This window comes from Crinia signifera, chromosome 7 (assembly GCF_055691185.1).
Source record: "Crinia signifera chromosome 7, ASM5569118v1, whole genome shotgun sequence".
In the NCBI taxonomy this organism is placed as follows: domain Eukaryota; kingdom Metazoa; phylum Chordata; class Amphibia; order Anura; family Myobatrachidae; genus Crinia; species Crinia signifera.
In genome coordinates, this window is record NC_139223.1 from 171,625,008 (window position 1) to 171,648,612 (window position 23,605).

The window sequence follows — 23,605 nt, forward strand, 5'->3', positions numbered from 1 at the left end:
CCACGCTTCGGGTTGACATTGATCGTGGGGTGGCGTTAACAATTGGGGGGGCAATTTCGCACTTGAGGGTGGCTATTTGGGCTCTGTGGGCCATTTATCATTGTTCCCTATGTAAAATCGGGTCAATTGGGCCATTTAACATTGTTCCCTATGTAAAATCGCGGTATGCGACCGACGCGATTTACATTTTAACGTGCATTTTTATGTGAAATCACGGGCATCGCATCGGTCGCATCGCATGCCATTATAATGGCATGCGATGTACATGCGATGCCCGCAATGGGCGCCGTTCTAGGTAAAGAGTACCCTAAATATCATCATCCAGAATCCGTAGTTTATTTCCTGGTAAATTTCCATCTGGATTATTCTGGGGGGGCAGATAATATGACTACTTACCATCTTTGTAAGGTGGTCCTCACAGGCCATGCGGACTCTCTCGGGACCTGCTGGGCTGTTGAGTGTGAAGATCTTGGGGAGTCCACGTTCTGCGCGAACCGAGTCCACCGCATCTTTTATAGCAAAGTACACAGAACACCCCAAAAACAGGGCCGGCTCTCCGATGCCCTGCAAAACAGACACCGAGTCACCAAATCATCGCCTACGGATCTGCCTGTATTGTGCATTTACAACCTAAAAAGGAGAGTTATGGTAGACCTACCTTTGTTAACTCCCTTTCCTTGAAGTCCATGGGAACCACAGGGGACATCGGGGTTGTAGGCGGATCCAGGGGGTCCGAGGCACCAATCAGCGAAGCTCTTAAAGGTTTTACCCAGCATGCCCGGGCCCTCTCCCCTACAACCCCGCCTCCAGGCTACCGCCGCCAGTTTTTGGTAACAAGCCGAGAGCAGGAAGCGGAGAAGAGAAGAGGACAGAGAACACATATGCCCAGAACTCATACATACATAGCATGAATATGGAATGGTCAGAACGGGTCACAGTATCAGAACATCACATAAAGGTGAACCTCAGTGGCAAATTTAAAAAGGGTGGGCGCCCTGTGGTTCCCATGGACTTCAAGGAAAGGGAGTTAACAAAGGTAGGTCTACCATAACTCTCCTTTTCCTTGTCAGGGTCCATGGGTCCCACAGGGGACATCGGGGATGTCACAAGCCGTAATTAAGGGAGAGAATTTGTCTGAGGTGTTAGCAGAACCCGACGACCGAAGGAGGCATCCTGGGAGGCGAACGTGTCAAAGGCGTAGAACTTAATAAATGTCTGAACGGATGACCACGTTGCAGCCTTGCACAGCTGTTCGGCAGAAGCACCCCTGCTTGCTGCCCATGAAGGACCAACCGCTCTAGTAGAGTGTGCCTTGATAGCAACCGGGATGGGCCTGTTAGACAGAAGATATGCCTGTTGTATAGCCATGCGGATCCAGCGGGCAATGGTTTGTTTACCCGCTGGCCAACCCTTTTTGTGAAAACCATATAACACAAAAAGGGAATCTGATTTCCTGACCGATTTAGTGCGGTCGATATAGATGGTCAGAGCTCTAACCACATCGAGCAACTTTTCATCTGGTGAGAGATCATCTGAAGTGAATGCAGGTACCACGATCTCCTGGTTCACGTGGAATTTTGTCACAACCTTTGGCAGGTGAGAAGACTTTGTCCGTAACACTGCCCTGTCACTGTGGAACACCAGGAAGGGTGATTTATACGATAGTGCAGATAGGTCCGACACTCTGCGTGCGGAGGCAATGGCCAGGAGGAAGACAGTTTTGACTGTCAGCCATTTAAGCTCCACTGATGACAGTGGTTCAAACGGTGGTTTGGTTAGAGCTTGAAGCACTAAAGATAAGTCCCACGGATTCGTGGGAGGAACAAAGGGAGGCTGTATGTGTACCACTCCCTGTAAGAATGTGCGAATGTCAGGTAAGAATGCAATCTTTCTCTGAAACCATACTGAAAGGGCTGAGATCTGGACCTTCAGAGAAGCCAGTCTAAGTCCTAGGTCCAATCCATTTTGAAGGAAGGCCAATATCCTGGCTGTTTTGAAAATCTTGGGATCATATTTATTAGAATTGCACCAAGAAAAAAAGGAATGCCAAGTCCGGTAGTATATCTTTGAAGACGCTGGCTTGCGAGCCTGGATCATCGTCTTAGCCACCTTGTCTGAAAAACCCTTGCTCTTTAATAAGGCAATTTCAAGAGCCATGCCGTCAAAGACAGGCGCTGAGGGTCTGGATGAAGACATGGCCCTTGACTCAACAGATCTTGACGAAGAGGCAATGGCCAGGGGGGCTGATGTGACAGTTGTTGTAGGTCCACGTACCAGTGTCTGCGTGGCCAGTCTGGCGCGATGAGAAGGAGGGTTCCTCCTTCTTGCCTGAACTTCCTGATCACCCTGGGGATCATGTTTATCGGAGGGAACACGTATGGGAGGTGAAACTTCCACGGTACGGACAGGGCATCCGTGAAGTAGGCCTGAGGGTCCCTGGTCCTTGCTCCGAAGCATGGGACTTTGAAGTTGTGTCTGGACGCCATGAGGTCTACGTCTGGCGTGCCCCAGACTTGCGTCAGACTGACAAACACCTCCGGGTGTAGGGACCACTCTCCCGGGTGGATATCCTGTCGGCTCAGGAAGTCCGCTTCCCAGTTCAGGACTCCTGGGATGAAGACTGCCGACAGGGCTAGGAGATGTTCCTCCGACCAGGTGAGGATCCTGGAGACCTCCCGGAGAGCGGCGACACTTCGTGTTCCTCCCTGGCGGTTTATGTATGCCACCGCCGTGGCGTTGTCCGACCTGATCTGAACAGGTTTTCCCTGTAACAGATCCTGAGACTGAAGTAGGGCATTGTAGGCTGCTCGAATCTCTAGAACATTGATGGATAAGCGAGATTCTGGTGCGGTCCACACACCTTGCAAGGACCGGGATCCTACTACTGCCCCCCAGCCTCGCAGGCTGGCGTCTGAGGTTAGTACTATCCATTCCCTGAACCAGATTAGTCTCCCCTGGTTTAGGTGGTCCATCTGTTCCCACCACAGAAGTGAATCTTTGACCTCCTGTGTGAGGGAGAGAAACGTCGACTTGACGTGTTGTGGTAAGCCATCCCATTTCGCCAGGACAAGACCTTGGAGTGGACGGGAGTGGAACTGGGCCCACTCGACCATGTCGAATGTGGACACCATCCGTCCCAATATTTTCATGGCCCAGTGCACCGAGACTCTTGGTCTCTGCGCAAAGGTCTGAATTCTCTGTATTAGATCCGTGGCCTTGTTGTATGGGAGAAACAGTCGCAAGGCTCTGGTGTCCAGTAGGGCTCCCAGATGCAGCATTCTTTGGGAGGGGATCATGGAAGATTTCTCCCAGTTGAGGAGCCACCCGTGAGCCTGTAACATGGAGATCGTTGTCTGCAGGTGAGATGTTAGAACCTCTGGTGACTTGGCTACAAGCAACAGGTCGTCCAAGTAGGGGAAGATCCTGATTCCCTGCTTGTGTAGGAGTTCCGCCATTATTGCCATCACTTTTGTAAAAATCCTTGGCGCTGTTGCTAGGCCGAATGGAAGGGCCTGAAACTGGTAGTGGCTCTTCAGAATCGCAAAACGCAGATACTTCTGATGGGCCGGTAGGATGGGGATGTGGAGGTATGCGTCTCTGATATCTAGAGAGACCATGAAATCCCCCTCCTCTAGAGCCAGGATGATGGTCCTCAAGGTCTCCATCCTGAACTTTGTGACTTTTACCACCTTGTTCAGAGCTTTGAGGTTTAGAATGGGACGGAACGTACCATTTGGTTTTGGCACCAGAAACAAGGTTGAGTAGAAGCCGAGGCCTCTCTGGTGCCCTGGCACGGGAACAATGACCCGCGACCGAAGTAAGTTCTGTAGAATGATCCTCAAATGTTCTGCTTTGCATGGGTCTTTTGGGAGACCTGTGCAGAAGAACCTTCTTGGGGGGGGCTTTGAGAAGGATATGGCGTACCCCTGCGACACTACCTCCCTCACCCAGGCATCCTTTGTAGTGGATAGCCACTGGTGAGCGAAGTACAGGAGTCTGCCTCCCACTTGGGGGTCCACCTGTGGGAGGCTGGCCCCGTCATGCGGAAGGCTTGTCGGCCTTGGGAGGAGCCTGTCTGGCGGCCCAAGGCTGCTTGGATTTGCCAGGCTTATGGGCGGGCGAAGGTCTGGTGTAGGACTGGCCTCTGGCCTTGCCTTGGGGGCGAAAGGGCCGAAAGGACTGGGTCCTAGGCCTTTGAGGTAGAGCCGTAGGGAGGCAGGCTGTCTTAGCTGACGCCAAGGAAGCCACAATTTTATTTAACTCCTCCCCGAATAGGTTTTCCCCTTTAAAGGGTAAGAGTTCCAGAGTCCTTTTTGACTCTAGGTCCGCCTTCCATGACCTAAGCCAGATAATCCGGCGTGCCAGTACTGAACTAGCGGAGGCTCTGGCAGCTAGAGTGCCGGCGTCCGACATAGCATCCATAATATATGTTGCTGCATGTTTAATGTGTTGCATACACAGCCTTGCATCCTCAGATGCGACTGGGGCCAATTCGTCCTCTATTACCTGTAACCAAGGTGAAATGGCCTTTGCCGCCCAGGTAGCTGCAATGGTAGGCCTCTGAACTGCCCCTGAGTAAGAAAATGCTGCCTTGAGAGCATTTTCCAGTCGTCTGTCTGTCTGGTCCTTCAGGGCTGACCCTGAGGCTACCGGGAGCACTGACGGTTTAACCAGCCTGGACACGTGTGCGTCCACTGTGGGGGGGATTTCCCACGGGGTACAATCCTCTGGAGGGAGCGGGTATCTAGCCAACATCTTTTTAGATATATTGGCTCTCTTCCCCAAAGCCTCCCATTGATCTCTCCTGATTTCTGACAAATGATCAGAATGAGGGAACTGGGCTTTAACTACCTTCTGCTTTTTAAAGACGTCCCTGGTCTTAGCAGTGGGTTCAGGTTCATCTGCGTCTGACAGAAGAACCTCCCGGATAGCATAAATAAGGCCTGCTATGTCAGGGGTCTCAGCCTGAGAGGCGGGAGGATCAGTATGCATAGGGTCATCCTGATCGTCATCTGGTATGATGTCATCTGCAGTATCAGGGTCTACATTATCGGGGTCATCCCCGCCATCGTCTGTGTCATCAGAGCCATCCCTGGTTACCGGTAGTAACGGATTTATCAAGGATCTACTGGGTTGTGCAGCATGTGGCAGTAGCTTCTGCATAGCTGCCGTAGTCTGCTGCAAGGTCTGCACCGTGGTCGACAGAGCATCCACCCATGGAGGGGGGGGGCTGTACTACCGGGGGTGCTACCGCATTAGGGAGACGATCCACCAGGGTGCCCAACAGCTGTTGAAAAGCTGCCCATGGTGGTTGAGGGGCCCCCGAGGACTGGGGTTGGTCAGAAGGGGTAAAGCAATTGACACATAGCCCGTCCTGGATGACATCCATGTCAGACAGACCTGCAGCGCAGCTCTTGCAAGACAAGAGCAAGGGAGATTCTGTCTGGTTGCGCCCCCGTTTGGACATAGTGTGAACACTCCCAATAGGGGGGATACAGTGCACAGTAGGAAACTCAGTATAAGAGGACCTAGAGTGATTCACTGACAGTATGTGACCTCTGAGGTAAAAACCTCACTTAGAAATAAAGTGGATAGTTTAAGAAAAAAACTGACAGAGAAAAAAAGTGCTAGCACAAGTCACATACACACTATATTAAGCCATATAGATAAGCTAACACACCCTAGATCAACCACAGTACTCTATAGAGCAAAGGGGGAATGAGGGTGGCTGTGAAAAGTACTACTTAGCCTGTAGCCGGTTTCACAGGGGAGAGAAATGTGCCCGACCTCTGGAGACCTGCGTGCTGCTGCAATGGCGCTGGTCCAAGAGAGGGGGGGCGGGCACAAACGGGTTCAGCTAATGGACGGCAGATCTTCGAGGAGATTGGCGCCAAAGCTGGGGGAGGGACTGCAGGCCAAGCGCCACCTCCCCTTGCTGGACTTCCCCCACCGGAGCGTAAGAGCCAAGTAAAATGGGTCCCCCCAGACCCAGCCTGCCGCTCTGTCCCCGGTGGTCTAGTGGGGTCCCTAGCCGCAGCGAGTGCCCACGCCAGCTACCGCGGGCGTCTCCCAGCGCACCGCGGTAAGACAGCGGTTTGTGCTTCCAAAGGAAGCCTTACCTGCTCCTGGTCCGGCCACGCTGTCAGGGGAGAGACGTCCGGCGGTGCTAGGCGCTGACGTCACCCCCGCCGTCTGCCTCAAGATGTTCTGAGGAGGTCGGCGCTGGGAGGAGTGATGGAGACGCTCACTCCGCCGTCAATCACTGACAGCGGGGAGCGTCTTCTGCTGCGAAGCGGCTTCTGCCGCAGGAGCGGCAGATTTAAAAATAAAAAAGAAAAAGCTTCGTTTGGAATCACCTCAAAGAGGTGATTCCTGCTGATTAAAGGTGCGTCTGCTTCCTGCAGGCACCAACTAAAAACTGGGGGCGGTAGCCTGGAGGCGGGGTTGTAGGGGAGAGGGCCCGGGCATGCTGGGTAAAACCTTTAAGAGCTTCGCTGATTGGTGCCTCGGACCCCCTGGATCCGCCTACAACCCCGATGTCCCCTGTGGGACCCATGGACCCTGACAAGGAAAACAAAGTTATTTACTATTAAAAAAAAAAAAAATGGGTACACATCAACCGTTTTCTTAAAGCAATACAGATTAGATTAGACCCTCCAGAAGTTCCGCGGCAGGGTACCGGTTCAGGCACCCTGCCAGTTCGGTGCATGGGCCGAGGGTCTGAGATAGTATGGAGTAACGATCTTGGGAAGAGACGGTCACTCACCTTAGAGGAGTAGATGGTATACGGGTTCTTAGATGATGCCAGGAGAGACACATTGAACTCAATGGGAACATCACAAACAGCCGGGATCTCGTACTTGTCGGGCCCCAGTGTATACATGTCGCCCTGGGGCGAGTAGTACAGCTCCTCTAGTGTGTACAGTCCATACCCCTGAGTGAATGCTCCTTCAATCTAGTGCAATAACACAGGAATACAGGTGAATGTACATTGTACACAATTCTACTACAGAGGGAACCTGATACATGTGCGATAGGAGACCTATAATACAGTATGTAACATGTAACCTTGCCGTGTTACTTTATACAGTGACACGTGTCACGTGTATTCTCTGTGCATGCAGTACTGTGCAATAAGAGACCTATAATATGTAACATGTAACCATGCCGTGTTACTTTATACACTGACACGTGTCACCTGTATTCTCTGTGCATGCAGTACTGTGCGATAGGAGACCTATAATATGTAACATGTAACCATGCCGTGTTACTTTATACACTGACGCGTGTCACCTGTATTCTCTGTGCATGCAGTACTGTGCGATAGGAGACCTATAATATGTAACATATAACCGTGCCGTGTTACTTTATACACTGACACGTGTCACGTGTATTCTCTGTGCATGCAGTACTGTGCGATAGGAGACCTATAATATGTAACATGTAACCATGCCGTGTTACTTTATACACTGACACGTGTCACGTGTCTTCTCTGTGCATGCAGTACTGTGCAATAGGAGACCTATAATATGTAACATGTAACCATGCCGTGTTACTTTATACACTGACACGTGTCACGTGTATTCTCTGTGCATGCAGTACTGTGCAATAGGAGACCTATAATATGTAACCATGCCGTGTTACTTTATACACTGACACGTGTATTCTCTGTGCATGCAGTACTGTGCGATAGAAGACCTATAATATGTAACATGTAACCTTGCCGTGTTACTTTATACACTGACACGTGTTACGTGTATTCTCTGTGCATGCAGCACTGTGCGATAGGAGACCTATAATATGTAACATGTAGCCATGCCGTGTTACTTTATACACTGACACGTGTCACGTGTATTCTCTGTGCATGCAGTACTGTGCGATAGGAGACCTATAATATGTAACATGTAACCATGCCGTGTTACTTTATACACTGACACATGTCACGTGTATTCTCTGTGCATGCAGTACTGTGCAATAGGAGACCTATAATATGTAACATGTAACCATGCCATGTTACTTTATACACTGACACGTGTCACGTGTATTCTCTGTGCATGCAGTACTGTGCAATAGGAGACCTATAATATGTAACATGTAACCATGCCATGTTACTTTATACACTGACACGTGTCACGTGTATTCTCTGTGCATGCAGTACTGTGCGATGGGAGACCTATAATATTTAACCTGTAACCATGCCGTGTTACTTTATACACTGACACGTGTCACGTGTATTACAGGTCTTCTCTGTGCATGCAGAACTGCTGGTCCAATGTTATTATCAGGAGCGGATATTATATTCTGCATTGGAGACTCACGGAGGCGTATTAGCTAGTGTGCACCGCCCCACATTAGGCTACCCCCCACCTTTGTGCATTACGCTGTGCCGCCAACTTTGTGTATTAGCCCCCCCCCCCCCGGTGTGCATTAGCCCTCCCAGCTCTGGGCCCCATAGCAGCTGCACCCCTTGCACCTATGGTGGTTACGCCCTTGGGCATTAGGCTTCACCCCCCCCCCATTGTGCATTAGGCTACCCGCCACCCCCAAGCTATGTATTCCGCCTGTATTATGTTTGGTAAAAGATGGTGCAGATAGAAATGTGTACTGACACCGGCTCCATCTTTCCAAATCCATCAAATGAAAGATGGCGCAGCTGGCTAGAAGTATATATAGATAATATATTTCCAGACGAACAGTTATTGTTTGTATCTTCACAGTTCACCAACCTGACCGATGTCTATTCCTGGATTTATACTCTCTCCGACATCCATTACAATATCAGTTCGGAGGTTCTGTCAGACAGAAGTTTTAAAAGTGTTCAGAATTTATTGTACACTATTATCGTTTAATTGTACCTTATGACATTACATAGAGATTAAATATTAACCCTTTCAGTGCCAAGTGAATCCATCCAAATGTCAGTATCCATCCAAACGTCACCGCAGAACAATTGAGAACCCACACTGGTAGGTACTGTGGTCAACGTTTAGGGTGTTGAGACCCTGTGGGCCAGATGCACTAAGCTTCAAAAGTGATAAAATGGAGAGTGAGAAACAACCAACCAATCAGCTCCTGCCTGAATTTTTTTTAAACACAGGCCCTTATTCAGATCTGATCGCAGTACAAATTTGTTCTCAAAATGGGCAAATCCATGTGCACTGCGGGTGGGGCAGATGTAACATGTGCAGAGAGAGAGTTTAATTTGGGTGGGGTGTGTTGAAACTGAAATCAAAATTGCAGTGTAAAAATAATGCAGCCAGTATTTACCCTGCACAGAAACAAAATAGCTGACACACATCTAACTCTCTCTGCACATGCTACATCTGCCCCACCTGCAGTGCATATGGTTTTGCCCATTTTGAGAACAAATTTGTACTGCAATCAGATCTGAATAAGGGCCACAGTCTGGCAGGTACGAGCTGATTGGCTGGCTGTTTTATCACTCTCCATTTTATCGCTTTGGAAGCTTAGTGCATATTATATATAATATATAATATATATTATATATATTCTTTTTATTACACACATAGATAGATAGATAGATAGATAGATAGATAGATAGATAGATAGATATGCTTTCCCCAAGCTAGCATCAATTATCAATATTTATTTATTTGATGCATCAGAAATCTTTTGAAAAAATTTGTTACTTTCTATAGTCAGAGCCCAACCAACGGTTCCTAAACCATTGAATGTTTTCAAATAAAGGTTTTTAAAACATCCACCATCGATGGTACAGCTGTTGATGGACATCACTACGGTATACCATAAAACTTATATTTTTATGAGTGGTTTCAGGATAAAAAATATTAGCCAATGAAGTGGTTAAGTAAATAAAAAAGTGTTTTATCATAAATTTTTGTCTTTAACCCTTTGAGCGCCAAATTAATTTGTCAAAATAGGTGTGAAAATTGGCAAGCAAACATTTGTATTCTTCATAATGACCTATAGTGTTACCTTATATAGGAAATATAATCCTTTTTTTTATACATTTGAATATAAATAACACATGTGAGCGACGCTGGCATTTTTAGCCGATATTTTGCACATCGCTCACAGAGATGTCGGCACTCAAAGGGTTAATTGTCATCTTGAAAACACACTGATGAGGTTCTTCTACCGCCATAATAAATAGGTTTACTGGTGCTATGCTACGGCCGGTAACCCCTTTGATAATTAGGGTGAAGCCGAATCTCCTCCAGCCAATAAGTTGCTATTTCTGGTCGCCCTGTTTCCCAAATTAAGAAGTGAGACTATTCATTAACATCCGTCCCATTCATTAATATGTATAAAGGATTCATTTCCTTTGCATGCATGACTAGATTACATTGGAAAATCCAATTATCTTATTTAGGAACATACAGCAAGCCCATCTATTGGGATCATGTGAGGCCAAACCAACCTTGTGCCCGCCTGTCAGGCAGTCCAACTCGATCTCGGAACACGCTGCGCCAAAGACGTAATACGGGGCAGGATGACCCTCTCCCTTCTCAAAGTCCATGTAGGTGTCGTATCCTCTGTGTGGGAGAGAGGTGTCAGTAACGGGGGGGGATGATCACCCAAGAGAATGGAAGATTGTTATACTGACAAACTCCAGACAACGCCCGTGTTCCCATGAAAACTCTGGACATTCCCATGGAAATTATGCAGTGACGCGCTGGGCTCTCTCCTGTCACTACTCTCCCCCCTCCCAGCGACATCGCCGCATCCCCCCCCCCCCCTGTGGAGTAGCGTAGCGGCATCACCCGCGCCCGTCCGCCCACCATCCCAACCCCCCCCCCATGGTGCCTTGCAGCGGCGTATCGTGCCTGGTGGCAACCCAAGCCCCCCTCTCACTGTGGATGGACCAGCCCGGCCACATCGCACCCCCCACCCCCCGTGTTGGTGCAGTGCAGTGTAACCCTGTATGTGTGTGTGTGTGTGTTGGTGTAGTGAGGAGTAACACTGTGTGTGTGTTGGTACAGTGCAGTGTAACCCTGTGTGTGTGTGTTGGTGCCATGCAGTGTAACCCTGTGTGTGTGTGTTGGTGCCGTGCAGTGTAACCCTGTGTGTGTGTTTTGGTGCCGTGCAGTGTAACCCTGTGTGTGTGTTTTGGTGCCGTGCAGTGTAACCCTGTGTGTGTGTGTTGGTGCAGTGCGGTGTAACCCTGTATCTGCAGGTGCTGTGATTGATGGGCCATGTGCCGCACATATTAGGTCACGCTTCCATGCACAAACGCACAAGTATTATGACATAATTACTATTATATTTATTCCAGCAGAGAAAAGACCTCTCGGAAGAGAAGAGAAAATCTCAGGATCACTGCAGTATTTATTCAGATGAAATGCCGGAGAAGAGACCGTTGTGTTTAATAAATGTCCTTAAGAATGGAAGATTCCAGAATGATGGAACAAGCAGAACGTATACTGTACCTGTAAAACCCAGTGGCGGACAGGCTGAGGCGCTCACTAAATGCTTGCAGGACCTAGAATATAGATGACACCAGGAGGACGGGGGGGGGGGGGGGGAGGAGATTACAAAATTTCTTTATCAAGACAAATGCACAAATCATTAATGAAAACGGAGCCGTCACTTTCTTACAGGATGCAGGTAACAGGCTAAATGATGCTCCTCTCCCAGCCTGCGGGTGGCGCTAACAGTACTCCTGGTCACATGACACCGGCATACATAGAACTGCATGGGCTGTAACATCTTACTTCCCTTCTCTCTTCCGATTGGTGTACACTGTCCTAGAACTAGCAAGCTTTTGGGTGTATTTTAGTAAGCCTTGGATGGAGATAACCAACCAGCCCCCAACGGTCATTTTTAAACAAAGCATTATGGGGCCTATAGCTTGGAAAATATAAGGGCATTTTCTAATGGTGTGTACACACTGCTGCAATTAGTCATGAAATCGCTGGCAAAATGGTCGCTCAGTGACCATATTGCCAGTGATTTAATGTGCAGCCAGCGATAAATGGCTGGGAGCGCGCTCCCGCGGCCAGCCCTTCATGGTCGCTGGAGCTTGCTCCTCCGATTCTCCCTAAAAATTGCTGGTCGCTGGTGCACAAAGCACTGTGCACCAGCGACAAGCGACACCTACTATGTCCAGCGCCGGCCGGGACCCGCGGACCCGCCCACCCGCCCTGTCACAGCGTGACACGCCGGCCGGGACCCGCCCACCCTCCCTGTCACAGCGTGACACGGCCCCCCCCTGCTTCCTCCTCCGTCCCTTCCCGCGCATACAGCACAGAAGCTGCTGCGCAAATCTCCCCCCCACTGTGCCAGCACCCACACCTCCTGCGCGCCCCACAGCCGCACTAGTCAGTGCATAGGCTGTCTTTAGAGGGCATTGGTGTTGGGCAGCATGATTATGTACATGCTGCCCATCGATGGTGATTTGCACCATCGGTGGGCAGCATGAGCATTACCATGCTGCCCCACACCAATAGTATGTGGGCTCAATATAAATGAAGGGGGCATTGGTGTCGGGGTGGCAGGGGCCGCACGGCCGTCTTGTGCCCCCACACCCCTGGCGGGAGCAGGGCACTAGCGGCTGCTGCCGCTAGATTATCCTGCCCCTACAAAGATGACCCCTGCTACATCTGTATATACACCATATACACTTTTATTCCCTTCCAAAAGGACTTCCCACAGCCCATGTCAATCATAAATGAATTTAAATAGAGGGTAAAAAAAATCTAGGGAAAATTGCTGGTCCCTCTGAAAAACTGGAAATATATTGCTGAGAAATATATTGCGGAGATATATTGCAAGTACACTGAGCAATATATTACTCAGCAATATATTGCAAGCAATATATTGCAAGCAATATATCTCCCCCGTGTGTACACACCTTAAGTGATCTGACTTAATTTCACTAGATCGCTTAGAAAATGCCCCTACATTGCTCAATGTGTAGGGTTCATAGCGACAGCGATGCAGGGCCTCGAAGGTCGCTACGGGCCGACGATTAAGATCAAGCACGCTGGATAAGTCTAGGTAATCGCCGGTGTCAGGGCCAGTGATCTCACCGGAGAACACTGGCTCTGACAGATCGCTCAGCACAATCTCTACGTGTGTAGGCCCCGTAAGACACAGCAATTAGGAGCTTATTGGCTGGAACTTTATCTCCCCCCAATGTATGTCTCTCCAAGGCTTAGTAACTAGAACCCTGAATCCGTGTAAAATATAATTTTGTGGAACTGGTTGGCTAAAGTTTGGCTTTGGATCATCCCAAACTCCAACCACAGACAAGGCCCCATACATTATGCCCACCGAGCTCCCCCAGCAGCTCCCTGGGGGAGCTTGATAAGATTTGGCACTTGATGTGCCATTAAGACATGTGATAAATCAGATGCGATTTATCACATGCAAAAAACCCGGGGAAGCATCAGCAGAGGAGGGTCCAGGGGAGCTGCTGGACAGGTAGCTGGCAGGGTCAGTTGTAGAGGCAGGCGGGGATCGGAGAGCAGGGTAAGGTCCGGGGGATAGACAGGAGATGTAGCGGCAGGTGGGGACCGCAGAGCAGAGACCGGGGGCGCAGCGGGAGAATAGGAAGAAATCCTATTCAAAAGACTGGGCGGCCGCTGATTGGCTGAGAGCTCAACCAATCAGCGGCCTCCCACTCTTTTGAATAGGATTTCTTTCTGTTCTCCCGCCGCGCCCCTGGTCTCTGCTCTGCATCTGCGCCCCCCCCTGCCGCTCCCCGAGAGGGGGGGGGGGGGTCAGGCTAGCGCCTGCGGCCACACACGGAGGTACCCATAGATGTATCGGATATGAAACATCGTGGCTACCCACGATGTGCCCATGATGGGTCAGATTCCGATATATCTTATGTTCAGCAGGTCAGACACCCTGATCCGATCTGATGTGCACGGGAACACGCATCAGATCAGATGTCACAAACTTCTAATTTTTAGCTGATTTCACCAGACTGATCTGCCCAAAGTGACGAAATAGGGTGAAATCGGCTCAAAATCGCATAGTGTATGGGGGCCTTATTGTTGATCAACGAATTAACTTTGTGAATGTTGCATGCGCTAAAAATTTATATTTTACAGAGAAAAAAGGAACAATTTACACATTGTCAGCTTGTTATATATTTATTTGTGGGCAATTCATAAACACATAAATTGAACTCACCCATTCCTCCCATTTACCATTGGGATTGCTTTTGACGAAAGGTTCCAATCTTTGCCAGAGAGTCTCGCAGGCGTACTGGGTAACAGAAGGATGTACAGTATATACAGATTAGATTATTGCCCTTGTTTTCCAGCCCTGCCTATAAATGCATATTCCAGTCACCAAAACCCAACATTATACCCGGTATAAACGGTACATAGCGGGAGATGGCACTACATCCTGCATCTGGGCCCAGACTGCTGCAATTGGCGGCTGCCTGGAAAGCCACACCCCTTTCCAGCTAAACTATGCCCATTGGCTTAAGGGTACCTGGGATTTTTCAAAAGGCCACGCCTGTTTGTGGTAGGGTACGCCCAGTTTTCAGGCACACACTGGAAAGGGGGTGTGCCCTGTATATTTATACAGTTAGACCTGAAGTCAGTGTCCAGCAGCTACAACAAGGTAAACAGCTCAGGTAATGGTAGAGGTTCCTATAATGATACCTCTTACCTCTCTTCCTGGGCGGGATGAGGCAGGCACCACTCATTACACGCATAGCAGTCAGGGCAGTAGAGAGCCTGTCCGGGCCCAGGTACTTGTTTGGGGAACGTGGACGTGGCCTTATTGATGGAGGTGTGGTTATGCACCCTTAATATACAGAATAATTCATATTTTATGCACTTCCCAGGCCACACTGCAGCCCAGCGCACAGCAGAATGTGTTGGGTTGAGAAGAGCTACTGAAGCTTCTCCTGCCAGGTAACGGGGGCCCCGCTGGGTCCCTCCATCAGACCTGGGCCCGGGTAATTAGTACCCCCTCTATTGGCACCAATGATAGCAGTGTCTAGTAAGGTGGTTTGTTGAATAAAATCACCAAGGACGGCTCTTGGGGTAAGAACTTTCCTTTGAGATGATAGGACTTCTGCTTTTGTGACCTATTTGGGCATGCATTGATAAATGCATGCGCCACAGAGGGTGCTGGGAGGGATCTTCAAGGATCCCTCTTAGTGGGAAGGCATGATAGAAGCCCATTGACTCTCATGGGGCACTGGTGCCGACTGCATCCAAGCCCCGGAATCTATTGCATATGCGACAAGCGGCCAAGTGGTCTTACCTTCACCGCCATCCCGTACACATCAGTGCTGATAGATCCACCAGACGGGAGGGAATTGGGTACAGCCACCGTGCTTGTCTCGCAGATGTAGATGTAGGATATTGGGATGTGGAGTTCCCGGCTTGCAATCTAGAGGTAAGCGAGATTTGAGTTATCTGAGAGGGCAGTAGGTGGCCTCCGGCACACATTGGTAAGGTAGGCCACACCGACACACATTGGTAAGGTAGGCCACACCGACACGCGCCGACACACATTGGTAAGGTAGGTTTGACAAGGTTGGAACATTTATCCTCTCTCTCCGCCTCTGATGTACAGTATGTCCTTCGTCCTGAATAATTAGTATAAGGACCGGGCTGAATGTACAGACGTGGGAGCGGTACGTTAACAAGGGCCAACCCTGCTCCCATCCCGCAGTCATTTGTCACCTGTCGGCATTGGCAAGTATGTATGTAATGTAATCGCTAGGTGTGTGCGCACCTTTACGGGGTCTCTGGGGGTTGCGGATTTTATTGAGGGCCATTGGGTATAAGCTACCAATGCTAGTAACACTGACACTCACTGACATGAGAGGTTCCAGCGGTTTATTTTTGGGAATAGCAAAAAATTGTTATAAAACAGATTACGGAAATCTGCGTCTTGTACGTCGGTGACGTGTCCGGAGACACCCCCAGCGTGGTCAGTCGCTCAGTCCCTAAGTGCTCCCCAGAATGGCCGCAGTTCAGTGTATTTGTAGATTGTTTGATCACAGTACATAGTGATAGCCCGGTATATACCTGCGTCACCTTTGTGTTGAGGCCCTGACCCATCTCCACTCCTCCGTGACTGACCAGGACTTTCCCGTCTCTGTAGATATGAACCAGAGCTGAGGCCTAAGGAGAGAATCCATTGGATAAGAAAATACACTTGATAAGGAAGAACAGAGGTATGGCTAAATTTGTTCCCGAGATCTACCGATGGTCCATGTTTTCCAGATCACCTAGCTGGTGCACAGATGCAGGCATTACTAACTATCACATTCCCCAGATCACCTAGCTGGTGCACAGGTGCAGTCATTACTAACTGTCACATTCCCCAGATCCGCTACAGTAGCTGGTGCACAGCTGTAGTCATTACTAACTGTCACATTCCCCAGATCACCTAGCTGGTTCACAGCTGTAGTCATTACTAACTGTCACATTTCCCAGATCAACTAGCTGGTGCACAGATGTTGTCATTAGTGTCACATTTCCCAGCCCCCTACAGAAGCTGGTGCACAGGTGCAGTCATTACTAACTGTCACATTCCCCAGATCCGCTACAGTAGCTGGTGCACAGCTGTAGTCATTACTAACTGCCACATTTCCAAGATCCCCTAGCTGGTGTACAGCTGTAGTCATTACTAACTGCCACATTTCCCAGATCACCTAGCTGGTGCACAGCTGTAGTCATTACTAACTGTCACATTCCCCAGATCACCTAACTGGTGCACGGGTGCAGTCATTACTAACTGCCACATTTCCCAGATCACCTAGCTGGTGCACAGCTGTAGTCATTACTACCGTCACATTTCCCATATCACCTAACTGGTGCACAGCTGTACTCATTACTAACTGTCACATTTCCCAGATCACCTACTGTAGCTGGTGCACAGCCTCAGTCATTACTAACTGTCACATTCCCCAGATCACCTTGCTGGTGCCCTGCTGTAGTCATTACTAACTGTCACATTCCCCAGATCACCTAGCTAGTGCACAGCTGTAGTCATTACTAACTGTCACATCCCCCAGATCACCTAGCTGGTGCACAGCTGTAGTCATTACTAACTGTCACATCCCCCAGATCACCTAGCTGGTGCACAGCTGTAGTCATTACTTGCTGTAACATTCCCCAGATCACCTAGCTGATGCACAGCTGTAGTCATTACTAACTGTCACATTCCCCAGATCACCTAGCTGATGCACAGCTGTAGTCATTACTAACTGTCACATTCGCCAGATCACCTAGCTGGTGCACAGCTGTAGTCATTACTAACTGTCACATTCCCCAGATCACCTAGCTCATGGGTCTTCAACCTGTGGCCCTCCAGATGTTGTGAAACTAAATGTTCCAACATGCATTGCCACATTTTTTCCAATAAGAGCATACCAAAAAAAATCAGGGCATGCTGGTATATGTAGTTCTGCAACATCTGGAGGGCCACAGGTTGAAGACCTGTGACCTAGCTGGTGCACAGCTGTAGTCATTACTAACTGTCACATTCCCCAGATCACCTAGCTGGTGCACAGCTGTAGTCATTACTAACTGTCACATTCCCCAGATCACCTAGCTGGAGCACAGCTGTAGTCATTACTAACTGTCACATTCCCCAGATCACCTAGCTGGTGCACAGCTGTAGTCATTACTAACTGTCACATTTCCCACATCACCTAGCTGGTGCACAGCTGTAGTCATTACTAGCTGTCACATTCCCCAGATCCCCTAGCTGGTGCACAGCTGTAGTCATTACTAACTGTCACATTCCCCAGATCCCCTAGCAGGTGCATAGCTGTAGTCATTACTAACTGTCACATTTTCAAACCTGCTGCATTCATTCCTACTTACTATAGACCCACAGGTGGCCTAAGACACATGAACTGTTGGTAGATCTTGAGAACAGGTTTGGCCACCCCCTGCCTTAGTGCAACCTCTCTACTTCATCTCATTCCAAGCCTTCATAATACATCTCCCCCTGTCTTTTTGCTATTTATTTTTTGATTGATTGTAGCCTCTATTGGACATTATTTATTGTCCTGATGATAACCCAATGACCACCACCCCTTCCGTACCCACGAGCAGCCACAAAGCAGCAAGTAATGCACCTGCAGAAGGTGTGAGCTAGAATAAGGGGACTCCTCACGGGGCGATTGTGGGCCTTTTATTGTATAGCCCCACACACCGTCACCCGAGGGAACAGAGTGGCAGCTCACCCGGCACTGCTAATTTCACCTGCCCCATAAGAACACCCGCCTTGTAATACGTTACATAAACACCAGGCATAACAATATACGTATCATTTCTCTCCGCCATCACGTGATCTGCGCTGGATCCGATTGCAGAATTCCGCTCTCTGGGAACTCACCTGATGATACATTTTCTCAATGAAACCGACGGTGAATTTGAGGGGTATGATAGCGATGCCTCGCTTCTTCCAGTAGTTCTCCTTGTTGAACTTTTGGATCTGGCCCCGTCGGCCGATGTACGACGACTTCTCCCAGCATTCCTTCCAGCACCGCGTCAGATTGGTGGCGTCAAACTCCTGATTATAATGTGTCTGCCCGATACCTTGGTACATGTTCTTCTCTCGGACCTAACAAACATCACACACTGAGCCAATGGATGTGATACTCGACCGCTTCTATCACTGATAAACACTGTATCGGTACAGACGGGCGATGGGTGGCGACCTCAAACACAGGCTCCAGTTTTCGACAGATCTACGATGTCTCAATGGACCGGGTTATATGGTCGATCACACTTAAGGCCAGATGCACTAAGCTTCCAAAAGTGATAAAATGGAGAGCGATAAACAACCAGCCAATCAGCTCTTATCTGCCATGTTACAAGCTGGGTTTGAAAAATGACAGGTAGGAGCTGATTGGCTGGCTGTACATCACTCTCCACTTTACCACTTTTTGACTCTTGATACATCTGCCCTTAGTCTATTGTTGAGTGCATCTAGTTCGACCGTAACGGAAGAGGACGGGAACATGGTCAACATTTTGACCCATTTTTACATTATACACTTTACTGTATACGTGCACAGCGTCCGCTCTCCACGCTACGGGCACGGTCTTCAGGCGCCATTTCTTACCTGGTGTGGTGGCAGCCCGCACTTTGTAGCCACAGCATCCAGTATGGTCTCTGTGACCAGGCCTGTCTGAGGAAAGCCGAACCCTCGGAAGGCAGTGTTGGACGGCAGGTTCGTCTTGCAAGCCTTAGCACGGCAGGAGAGGTTGGGGAAGCTGTACGCATTGTCCATCTTAATCAGAGCGATAACTAGAACCTAACAAGTAAAGGGAGACGATAATCCAACAATATACATTGTATTATATTGTACTGTATATAGTTATTCTCAGAGACCATACACAGGGCCACAATGGAAGACAGGGGTGCAGAGGGGATTTCTGGGGGTGAGCCCAGGCATGTCAGAGGGCAGAACTCCCATAGAGGTATGGCCATCGTTGCCATTGATAGCAATAGTGCAACTAGACATCGATAGTGGCATACTATGCAATGAATGACCATCTATGTTTTTACCTATTGATGGTCATCCATTTTCTTTGACCAATTTGCCTGTGGGCCAATCAAAACATGGGGGTGGAAGGGCTTCACGGGTGTCGGAGGGCAAAACTATACTCCATGTCCCGGCCTCTTGACATCGATGGAAGAAAACCATCTGGTTCTCCCCCATCGATTGCAAAACTATTATACTGTACATCGACTAGAAACCATCGATGATTTCAAATCATTGGTTGATGCCATTCCTACTCCCATATGGTGTGGCCACACCCCCTTGGTGCATGCTGCCACAATTTTGGGGCATGTGGCTTCTCCAGAGTTCATTGTATTCTGACCGGGGATGGAGAGAGCGGCCACAACCCTCCTGTACCAGAGCCTATTTGGGGGTGACGTAGGAAGTGTTGTATCCCAATCCATCATATATAGTACATGCATCCCTACCGCACATTACACAAAGCAGACACACAGTAACGGAATAGGATAAGCCAGGTATGTTACCAGGATAGACTCATCCAGGCTGCACCCCGCATTGGTGTAGAACGATACATCAGCTCCTACTATTCTGCCGTCATTCATAAATCCAACCTGCAACGAGATCACAGCGGCTGACAATGGCCGAACACTGTCGCGGCTCTGTGGTTTGACCTGGAATGACCTAATTGTTCTCTCTTACTTTGTAGATGGCTTTGAAGGGATGGCGGCCGGCAGTCATTAGCATGTCCTCATTGCGCTCTAGAATGCAGCGAACGGGCCTTTTGGTTCTGAAATAAAAAAAACTTAAGTTATTATCAAATACCGCATAGCGTTGATAACATCAGGTATACAAGGTGCAACAAGGTGGGGACCCCGGGTGACCGCCGACAAGCCGGCGGTGACCCGGGGGAAGCGCCGTCGGAAGGGGACGCGCATGCACGAGATGCGCGCGCGTCCCCTTTCGCTGTACAGATGGCGGGGGATGCCGGCTGGCGTCGCCATCCCCTGCAATGATGAGATCTGCCCCATCTGCACATAGGCAGTATGACTGGTGAGTCCCTGAGCACCAATACATGTGTGTATAGCAGCATTACATATTTATGGGCAGTATGACTGGTGAGTCCCTGAGCGCCCATACACCTGTGTATAGCAGCATTACATGCACATGGGCAGTATGGCTGGTAAGTCCCTGAGCGCCCATACACGTGTGTACTGGTGAGTCCCTGAGCGCCCATACACGTGTGTATAGCAAAATTACATGCACATGGGCAGTATAACTGGTGAGTCCCTGAGCACCCATACATGTGTGTATAGCAGCATTACATATCCATGGGCAGTATGACTGGTGAGTCCCTGAGCGCCCATACACCTGTGTATAGCAGCATTGCATGCACATGGGCAGTATGACTGGTGAGTCCCTGAGTGCCCATACACGTGTGTATAGCAGCATTACATGCACATGGGCAGTATGGCTGGTAAGTCCCTGAGTGCCCATACACGTGTGTATAGCAGCATTACATGCACATGGGCAGTATGACTGGTGAGTCCCTGAGCGCCCATACACGTGTGTATAACAGCATTACATGTACGTGGGCAGTATGGCTGGTAAGTCCCTGAGCGCCCATACACGTGTGTATAGCAGCATTACATGCACGTGGGCAGTATGACTGGGGAGTCCCTGAGCGCCCATACACGTGTGTATAACAGCATTACATGTTCATGGGCAGTATGACTGGGGGGTCCCTGAGCGCCCATACACGTGTGTATAGCAGCATTACATGTACATGGGCAGTATGACTGGGGGGTCCCTGAGCGCCCATACACGTGTGTGTAGCAGCATTACATGCACATGGGCAGTATGACTGGGGGGTCCCTGAGCGCCCATACACGTGTGTGTAGCAGCATTACATGCACATGGGCAGTATGACTGGCGGGTCCCTGAGCGCCCATACACGTGTGTATAGCAGCATTACATGCACGTGGGCAGTATGACTGGCGAGTCCCTGAGCGCCCATACACGTGTGTATAACAGCATTACATGTTCATGGGCAGTATGACTGGGGGGTCCCTGAGCGCCCATACACGTGTGTATAGCAGCATTACATGCACGTGGGCAGTATGACTGGCGAGTACCTGAGCGCCCATACACGTGTGTATAGCAGCATTACATGCACATGGGCAGTATGACTGGTGGGTCCCTGAGCACCCATACACGTGTGTATAACAGCATTACATGCACATGGGCAGTATGACTGGGGAGTCCCTGAGCACCCATACATGTGTGTATAGCAGCATTACATGTACATGGGCAGTATGACTGGCGAGTCCCTGAGCGCCCATACACGTGTGTATAGCAGCATTACATGCACATGGGCAGTATGACTGGGGGGTCCCTGAGCGCCCATACATGTGTGATTATCAGCATTACACAGGGAGCTACTGTACATATGTATAAGCCTAGGCACCTGGAACCTTTAATCGGGCCTTGTTAGCAACACATAGACCACTCACTTTTGGGCAGCCACTGCTGCTGCTGCTGCAAATATGCCGGGTTTGGTAATTTTGCCTCCGAATGCTCCTCCAACTCTCTTTACATGAGACATTATCCTGTTAGATGGTACATTTAGTACTGACGCCACAGACAGCTGGAAATCAAATCAGCGCATCAATAATAGGAAGTTAGAAGCACCTTAAACTCATTATACATTGGAAATACTTTGTATTATTTTGTTTATTGCAAAACTGCTTATTCTGTTAAAATAACCAGAATAAACAGGGGAGGCATGTAGGACACCAATTGTGCCCGAAAATGACATAAGCTCACCAACTAGTGCTGAACACATAATATCACTGGACAACATGGGGTTAAGCTTTATAGGTTAGTATGAACGGCCTCTGGTGGGAGTTTGTCATCAATGGTGCAGATTTAGTAAAGGGGTGCATCCTAACAGGCTGGGGGCCAGATTCTCTAAGCTTCAAAAGTGATAAAATGGAGAGTGATAAACAGCCAGCCAATCAGCTCCTACCTGCCATGTCACAGACTGTTTGAAAAATGTCAGGCAGGAGCTGATTGGCCGGCTGTTTATCACTCTCCATTTTATCACTTTTGAAGCTTAGTGCATATGGCCCTGTAAGAGAGATCCGAACAGATATCCTTATATATATTTAGTGGCATAAATATAAAATTTGCGCCCCCCCCCCCCCAGTCTTACCCCGCAGATCTACTTGTCTGCGGACCCAGTGCTCCTCCTGGTTGGCTCCTGCAAGTGAAAATGACCATCAAAAAATGGCTGCCCCTAACAGCAGACCGTTTTTGAGGACGCTAGAGGAGACTGCCCCAATGGAGCTTACAATCTATAGCCACTATGACATGTACTGTACACGCACACACAGACATTCTAGGGTTAATTTGTTGAGAGGCAATTAGCCACAAGTATATTTTTGGATTGTGGGAGGAAACCGGAGTACCCAGAGGAAACCCACGCAAGCACGGTGAGAATATACAAACTCCACACAGTTAGGGGGCCTTGGTAGGAATTTAACCCATGACCCCAGTGCTGTGAGGCAGTAATGTAACCATTACACCATGTCCATTATTGCAAAAACATCGATGGCTGCATTCTTTTCATGTGTAGCACTCAGCCAACTGTGAGCGCCCGGCCACCGATGGTAGAGCAGTCGATGGCCATATATGGTAGAGCAGTTGATGGTCATCGATGGTAGAGCAGTCGATGGCCATCAACACTTGAGATTGGCTGATGTGACGGTCAGGATCTTCGTTGCCCAGGCATATTTCATGCTTTTATGGAAACGATTTAGCAAATGTCTGTTACCATAGAGGCGATGGGGCGATGTTTTTGTTGTGTTAGAGGAGGGTTTTCATTTTCGTTTTGTTTTTTCAAAAGCTGCCTGATAGTAAATAGGTATTTAGCAAGCAACACTAATGGAAGCAACATGGGTTGATAGACAATTGGTCGACCACTATTACAGGCAATATGTCGACACATGAAAAAGGTCAACATGTGTCTAGGTCGACCTTGACTGAAGTTCAACATGTAATGGTCAACACAGGAAAAGGTTGACCTGAGTTTTTAACTTTTTTGTGGCTATGTCGAAATCTGACGACATGGACATTGTATATGTGTTCACTCGCGTGCTTC

General features: G+C 49.0%; 1 protein-coding gene across 1 annotated transcript in view; it reads right to left on the reverse strand.

The window, feature by feature from the left end:
• The window catches only part of LOC146020848 (aldehyde oxidase 1-like), a 98,304-nt gene that overhangs the window by 937 nt on the left and 73,762 nt on the right, over positions 1 to 23,605 (reverse strand). Inside the window, exons 22-34 of the mRNA XM_083154367.1 lie at positions 21,957 to 22,090; positions 20,146 to 20,233; positions 19,971 to 20,057; positions 19,045 to 19,236; positions 18,313 to 18,540; positions 15,990 to 16,085; positions 15,217 to 15,345; positions 14,125 to 14,199; positions 11,412 to 11,464; positions 10,403 to 10,517; positions 8,727 to 8,792; positions 6,767 to 6,955; positions 397 to 564 (exon numbers count right to left, since the gene is read on the reverse strand). Of these exons, the coding sequence (XP_083010493.1) occupies positions 397 to 564; positions 6,767 to 6,955; positions 8,727 to 8,792; positions 10,403 to 10,517; positions 11,412 to 11,464; positions 14,125 to 14,199; positions 15,217 to 15,345; positions 15,990 to 16,085; positions 18,313 to 18,540; positions 19,045 to 19,236; positions 19,971 to 20,057; positions 20,146 to 20,233; positions 21,957 to 22,090 (1,620 nt within the window). The remainder of the gene's footprint in view (positions 1 to 396; positions 565 to 6,766; positions 6,956 to 8,726; positions 8,793 to 10,402; positions 10,518 to 11,411; positions 11,465 to 14,124; positions 14,200 to 15,216; positions 15,346 to 15,989; positions 16,086 to 18,312; positions 18,541 to 19,044; positions 19,237 to 19,970; positions 20,058 to 20,145; positions 20,234 to 21,956; positions 22,091 to 23,605) is intronic.